The 6,805-nt window shown below is 47.1% G+C and overlaps 2 protein-coding genes across 2 annotated transcripts; one reads left to right on the top strand and one right to left on the bottom strand.

The window, feature by feature from the left end:
- Positions 1-4,382: 4,382 nt before the first annotated feature.
- Positions 4,383-4,895, bottom strand: MYCFIDRAFT_79511 (uncharacterized protein; the record flags this gene model as incomplete). The annotated part of the gene is made up of 2 exons (XM_007931941.1): positions 4,383-4,772; positions 4,830-4,895. 2 exons carry the CDS (start codon positions 4,893-4,895, stop codon positions 4,383-4,385), a joined length of 456 nt encoding a protein of 151 aa, XP_007930132.1.
- A 176-nt stretch (positions 4,896-5,071) lies between these two features.
- MYCFIDRAFT_50782 (uncharacterized protein) lies at positions 5,072-6,204 on the top strand. The gene is made up of 2 exons (XM_007931521.1): positions 5,072-5,257; positions 5,307-6,204. The coding sequence occupies exons 1-2, from the start codon at positions 5,117-5,119 to the stop codon at positions 6,159-6,161; spliced, it is 996 nt and encodes a 331-aa protein (XP_007929712.1). The 5' UTR covers positions 5,072-5,116; the 3' UTR covers positions 6,162-6,204.
- The last annotated feature ends 601 nt before the right edge of the window (positions 6,205-6,805 follow it).

A 6,805-nucleotide genomic window follows, 5' to 3' on the forward strand; every position in this document is an offset into this window, starting at 1 on the left:
TAAGGCTAGTGTCGTAGAACGAATTCTTGAGATACTATATTAATATTAGCAGCATTATCTAATAAGCATTCGACGGACACTTCCCCTTCTTACGTAACGATTGCTCCGCGTACGCGTCCCGTAGGTACTACTACTACTAAGCTACTTAGTTAAGACTCCGCACCTATCCCTAGCTCTTAGGAGGTGCCTTATCTTTTCCCTTAGCCTTCGAGTCGTTCTTCTTTTCTTTAGCGTTAGCGGCTACCTTGCGCACCGTAGGGTTATCGTCTTTCTAGAGATAGCGGTTCGGGTACGCGTTCTTATAATAGCCTTTCTAGCGATAGCTATAATATTCGACTTTACTAATATTATATCCGCCTTACGAGTTATCGCCCTTCGTATACTTTCCGCCTATGCTACGGTCGCGATTTAACTACTGCTTACGGGCCTAACTATTAGATCGACGCTTCTTGCCTTTGCTACCTCCGGTTTTATCGTAGTTACGATCCTTGCGTTTACTAGACAGCTTATTAGGGGTCTCGATACGCGTCGTAAGCTCTACGAGTTCGTAACGCGTCGTTAGCACCGTATAGTATTTAATAATCGCGCTACGAATCGCCGGCTAGAGTTTAACGAGGAGATAGCGGATCCTATACTCCTCGCTATAGTCGCTAAGTTGATCTTCGAGTACTACGAGCTTAAGGGCAAAGCTTTAGACTAACTGTCCCTTACGCTAACGGGCCGCCTTATACTCGAGGGTTACGTCTAGTATACGGTTTATAGGGTCCCCGACGCAGTCCCGATAGAAGGTTTTAAAGTCCTAGTAGGTATAATTTTGCAGGTCCTTAAGGCTGTTTTTATTATACTATCGCTCCTACGTATCGCCTGCGAGGTATATAATACTATAAAGCACCTTACTTTCGTCCGTATAATAGGTAGCTCCGGATAGTGCAAAGGTAATAGAAAGTTCTCTAAGGAATCGCCTCGACTCCTTAATCGTATTGCCTTTAAAGGGCTTAGGTTCCTTTAGGCGAGGCTTAATAGCCGCAAGACTAGCGACTACGTAGCTTATGCTAAGTATAGTAGCTACGCTTAGCGCACTTCCGGAAAGAGGTAGTCGATACGAGATAGATTTAGCTCTCTAAGATTCAGGCCTCTAAATCGACTTATTAGCTAATTCTTCCTCGTCCTCGTCCTCGTCTAGGGGTAGAGTCCTCGTAGGACCCTCGCCGGTAGTGCCGCTGCTCGGAGCTAGCGCATCGCCTGCGTCCCTAAGGGCACGAAGACGCGCATTCTCTCGCTTAGCTTCTTAAGCCTATACTTCTAGCCTAAGCACTTCTTACTTAGCTAGAAATCGTTCGAGCCGTAGGCGGGTCGCTTCCCGGCGCGCCTAATATTCGGCCTCGTATTGTTATATCGCCGCGTCGTTTTCTAATACTATAGGCGCTCCTAATGTATTATTCTACGCGTTTCCCGCGCCCGGCGCGTTCGGATCGCTTGCGTTTATCTTTCGGGGTTCTATAGGCCGCTACGAAGGGTAGACGGTTTAGAACTATAAGAAAATAGGTATATAGCAACGTATAGAACACCCTCTACTAATCGCCGTAGTAGAAAGTAGAACTAAACCGTACCTTTTTTAGAATAGGGCAGAGCGACTACTATTAACTAGGCCTAGCACGGATAGCATATCTGCCGTGCCGGCTACCGAGCATGTCCGTACGAGTAATCGAGCATTACGCGTATACGCTAAGCAAGCTTATCGCTAGCGCGGCTGCATCGTACTATATATAATAACATTACATAATTGTTACATAGGCTTGCTAAGGCAGGACAGGAGACTTCACTTGCTTAGGTTCTTATACTTAGCACCCTTTACGAAATGTAACCTACTATCTTCTAATCGACACTACTTAATTAGTACTATATAGATTAATACGCTTTCTTAATAAGGTTATAGCGCCGACCGAGGCCTTTCGAATCTATATCTAAACGCCTAAATCTAACGGTTAGTTCCTATTCTATCGACTATCTTACTAGGAAGCTATACTAGCGTAGCGGAACAACTTCCTATAGTCTATACCTTTACCCTAACTATCGATTGCTAGCTATAGATAACGCTCGAATTAAGACTGCTATTCGTCTGTCCGGCTATATTTAGGCATTATATCCTAATGCCTCTTAATCTATCCTTTAAAGAGTCTAAATAATAGCTCTATTAGGTTAAGATATAGTAAATATAGCGGTAAGAAGTTAGTAAGAACGCTATATAAGCGACAGAGATTACGGACTCGTTCTCGTTAATAAGTCGTATAGTTATCTATTATAATAATAGACCGTAGACCTAGATATAGATTACAAAGCAGTAGCACCTTCTCTTAGATCTATATAATAATTTAATAAACAAGTCGCTATCGACACTGCCTTGCTTAATAAGTGTTGCTCCTAGAAGCTAGCCGTCGACTAAGTATACTAGTAAGATACTATATCGCTATAGACGGTGTAGATAGTCCTTTATAATACAAGGAAATCCTTTAGGTGCCTATCTACGCCTTCGGATAGTAGAGCGCTTACTATAATAGGTCTTATCTACGAAGACAATCTGCTCGCTTGTCTAGTATTCTATATTAACTAGGTACGCTATTTCCGCCTATAGGTCTCGCTAAGAAGCCTGTCGCTAAGTTACCTTATAGGTAAAGTCCTTATTCCTTATATACCTCTAGATAGTAGTAACGCCGATATATACTCTAAATTTAAGCACTATCTAGTCTTAAACCTTATCTATCTAAGTTGTGCCCTTAGCAGCTAGAATATCGATTATAAAGTCTCTTATATGCGGTAGCACCTTCTTCGGTCGTCCTAGTTTACCTTAGAAGCTATTAACTGTACTATATCTCTTTAGATTAGTACTATAACGCTTTATAGTAGTAAACGACCCCCTCTTATTCTTCGAGTGCTACGATAACTATATATCCTTCGCCGATATACCTTCTATTAACAACTAGCCGATAATTGCCTTGTCTTACTTAGTAAGGGGCGCTATAGCGACGGCGAGGTCTATAGCGTAGGGCGGTAGTAGAAAATCGGTAGAGCGATAGCAATAATATAAATAAGTAACAATACTAATTATTAGAACTATAGACTAGATATAGCGATAGTAATAGTTCGGTTTACTACTAAAATTAGTATAGAAGGCAAAACTGAAGTAGTGCGGCTTAAAAAGCCCGGGGTTTTTAAAATTGAGAATATAGTAGTAACTATAATCGATAAGGGCTTAATTAAGAAAGTTGGACGCTAGAGTGCTTCTACTAAGTTCACTTTTGAACATTACTACAGATTAAACTAATTCCTCTGGGACCATTATAGTTTGCTTGATACTGCAAACTGGAACGCTGCTAGTGCTGGCATGTTGGTTCTGATTAGATAGCATAGTAAACATATACCTTCTGATATTCCACACTAGAACTTCATCACCCTTTCAAGGTTCGCACTGCTCTGCTAGCCGCATGTGCGCGGAGGGAATCCCTTATACTGCAACCGGCACATTATTGCCACAAGTCACATAGAGCTGCTGTAGTCTTGTAGCCAAGAAGACGGAGAGGTGTGCCGATTGCGGGCAAGCAGCCAGCGACGACATTGTGGCTGCCAGATGGCTTGATTTTGGCAATATATCAATCCTCGATGCATCTTCCCAGACGTGTCTCATTCACCCTTTCAGCATCTCCCGCTTCACCTTCGCTACCACATGCGCTGTTCAAAGAATATCATCTGTCGGGATCAAGATGCAGTACTCTCTCGTTCTCGTGGCCCTGTTGTCTGGTCTTGCACTTGCTGCACCGGTTGGAAGCAGGACCGATTCTGCTCTGCTGCCACGACAAACAAACAACTCCGATTCCACCTGAACGTCGACTACCAACAACAACAGCACTCTGCCCGGCCTGACAGGAGGTTGGTATCAGCTGTCCCAGAATCACTCCAGGAATGACTGACAATGTGATCTAGGTTCTGCTGCTGCAAGCGAGGATGAACAAAGCACAAGCTCTTCGAGCACCTCAGAGTGCAGTAAGTGTGCTTCCGTCCTTCCATTTCTATCTCGTGTCAGCTAATCGATGTCCAGATGCGATTGACTGCTCCAGCGGATCTTCGGCGGCCGGACCAACGGGTTCTTCTAGCTCCAGCAGCTCCAGTGGTAGCGGTAACTCGCTCATCGGATCTCTCAGCCTTTCAAGGCCAGAGTGTGAAGTCCACGTAGTAGTAGCATAGGATGACTCAATGAAGCTGCGAAGCATGACTAATAGTAAGACTCTTCACCAGAACTCCAATGGCAAGATCTCGGCCCGATTTGTAATGCTCGATGATGTTTTTGAGGTGTGCACGCCGGCACTCGAACTTCGTGCAGTGGACGCCTACGACACGTAGTAGCTCCACTGCGAAAGCATCCAAGAAATGGTGAACGTGCTCACAAACACAGGGGATGCAAAGCCTCGGTTCCATCTTGCCGAGCCGAAAACAAGCCATTCGCTGAAGAAGTGCGCAAAGGCAATCACATAGCTCCACAGGGCAAGCTGATAGATAAGAGGGTCCTGAATGTGGTATGCCGCGTACAGACGAATGATGCTGCTGAGTGCGGTCCAAGTGCCAAACGTTCTGGCGCTGAGGTCATTGACCGGGCTCAGATCTGTGCCTTTTGAGGACCCCTTCATGGCCTTGAGAGGCGGCTTGCCAGCGTACACCTGCCTGGATCCAGCAGTGGAGATGTAACATTGGACGCTGTTGGCTGTCGAAACGACAGCGATCTAGCATATGTAAGTATTATAGGCTACAATGAGGCCAGGAAAGGGCGCAACACGTACAAACAACAGCCACTTCGGCAGATAGCCATCGCCCGGTGGCAGATAGGACGCAATCGAGCTGGCCATGCTTTTAATGCTCGAGTGTGTGATGGGGTCAGATGCTGGTCGCGATGCAGATGTCTGGGTGGTGTTGTACTGTTCTGCAGACAAATCCACGCGCAGTGGTCGCGTTGGCCAAGCCCGAGAGAGGAGGAGCCACTCCAAACGTCACGTCGAGCTCTTCCACGTTCTGCCGTCTCCTTGAATCATTCACTCCTCTCAATATCAGGAAGCAAGGGACTGTCAGAATGGAGAGTATATCGCCAATTGACCCTTGGGCAGCGCCCTCTACACACGTCTTTGCTTTCATTGGCTTGCTCTTCATCTCGGTGAAGATCTTCTCCTTCTGGCGACTTATCGCGTCACTTTTTATCCTGCCAGGCATCTCGGTATTCAATTCCCCTTGGACAGTACTGTATGACTGCTGACATGTGACAGTTGTCCAAGTTTGGCAAGAAAGGAGCATGGGCGGTGGTGACCGGCGCCTCCGATGGCATTGGAAAGGAATATGCCCTGCAGCTTGCGGCCAAGGGATTCAATATCCTGCTGGTATCACGAACACAATCGAAGCTCGAAACGCTCGCCTCCGAAATTCAGCAAAAGCATAACGTTCAAACCAAGATCTACGCCATGGACTTCGCAGCGAATAGAGACGAGGACTTTTCGAACCTGAAAAAGCTAGTCGGTGATCTCGACATTTCGATTCTCATCAACAATGTTGGTCAAAGTCACAGCATACCTGTGCCTTTCAGCGAGACACCAGAGAAGGAGATGAAGGATATAATCACGATCAATTGCTTCGGCACTCTTCGTGTCACCCAGCTCATCACGCCTGGCATGATTCAGCGCAAGCGCGGGCTGATCTTGACCATGGCTTCTTTCGGCGGCATCATGCCTACACCTCTGCTCGCAACCTACAGCGGCAGTAAGGCCTTCTTGCAGCAGTGGTCGACGGCTCTCAGTGGCGAGCTTGCGCCCTACAACATTCAGGTTCAGCTCGTGCAGTCCTACCTAGTCACCTCAGCAATGAGCAAGATCAAGCGATCATCTGCACTGATTCCGACCCCCAAGCAATTCGTTCGCGCTGCACTGTCGAGGATTGGAAGGTCGGGCGGTGCTCAGGGTATTGCAGCAACAAGCACTCCTTACTGGTCACATGGGATCATGCACTGGGCAATTGCGAGCTTTGCAGGCACCATGAACGGAGTTGTGCTCAACATCAACAGAAAGATGCATGTAGATATTCGCAAGCGTGCGCTCAGAAAGGCAGAACGCGATGCGAAGAAAGCGTAGTAGATAGTGGAAGTCGTGAAATTCGTCAGCAGCGTAAAAGATGCGCAATCCTCCAGCTTCACAGTTCGCCGTTGCCAAGCGAGATGGGCGAAGTGGATCCACAACTGGGCCACTCGCCTTCATCTAACACCTGCTTCAGCGTCGATAGACAGCCCACGGGACGACAGCGAAGATGGCTTATCGTCGCACAACCGGCAACCTCAATGCTGCTGGTGAGTATCATTACCCCAGTTCCGGCTCTTACTGATGACCTCGACAGCGTGCAAGCTCGACATCTGGTCACCCGTGGAGATCGCAGTCGCAACCCCCACCGCGAAGCAGCATCCGTTCGATATCTGTTTGGAGCAGCATGATGCTGGTCAGGTCACTCTTCCACTTGCGGAGTTCTGGATCACAAGTAAGCTCTCTCACCCTACTCATCCTCGAGCGACGGTCACTGACATCCTACGGTAGAGCGACTCGCTGCCGAAGAGATGGAGCGCTGCTATGGATCTCCGTTTGTGATCAGCACTGATCAGCACCAGGAGGCTATGACTGTGCTTATACCGTGCCATCATAGTAACAAGTGCCATTTGAGAGGCCTTCTCTTTGAGCCAGGAACTGGGTCCTCATCCTTCACAGAATAAGCCGCTAATGGTCATGAA

Source organism: Pseudocercospora fijiensis (assembly GCF_000340215.1).
Source record: "Pseudocercospora fijiensis CIRAD86 unplaced genomic scaffold MYCFIscaffold_8, whole genome shotgun sequence".
In the NCBI taxonomy this organism is placed as follows: Eukaryota; Fungi; Ascomycota; class Dothideomycetes; order Mycosphaerellales; family Mycosphaerellaceae; genus Pseudocercospora; species Pseudocercospora fijiensis.

Coding starts and splice junctions, on each gene's coding strand:
- MYCFIDRAFT_50782 (XM_007931521.1), top strand. CDS start 5,117: ATGGAGAGTATATCGCCAATTGACCCTTGGGCAGCGCCCTCTACACAC. Junction 5,258..5,306: donor TTATCCTGCCAGGCATCTCG/GTATTCAATTCC, acceptor GACATGTGACAG/TTGTCCAAGTTTGGCAAGAA.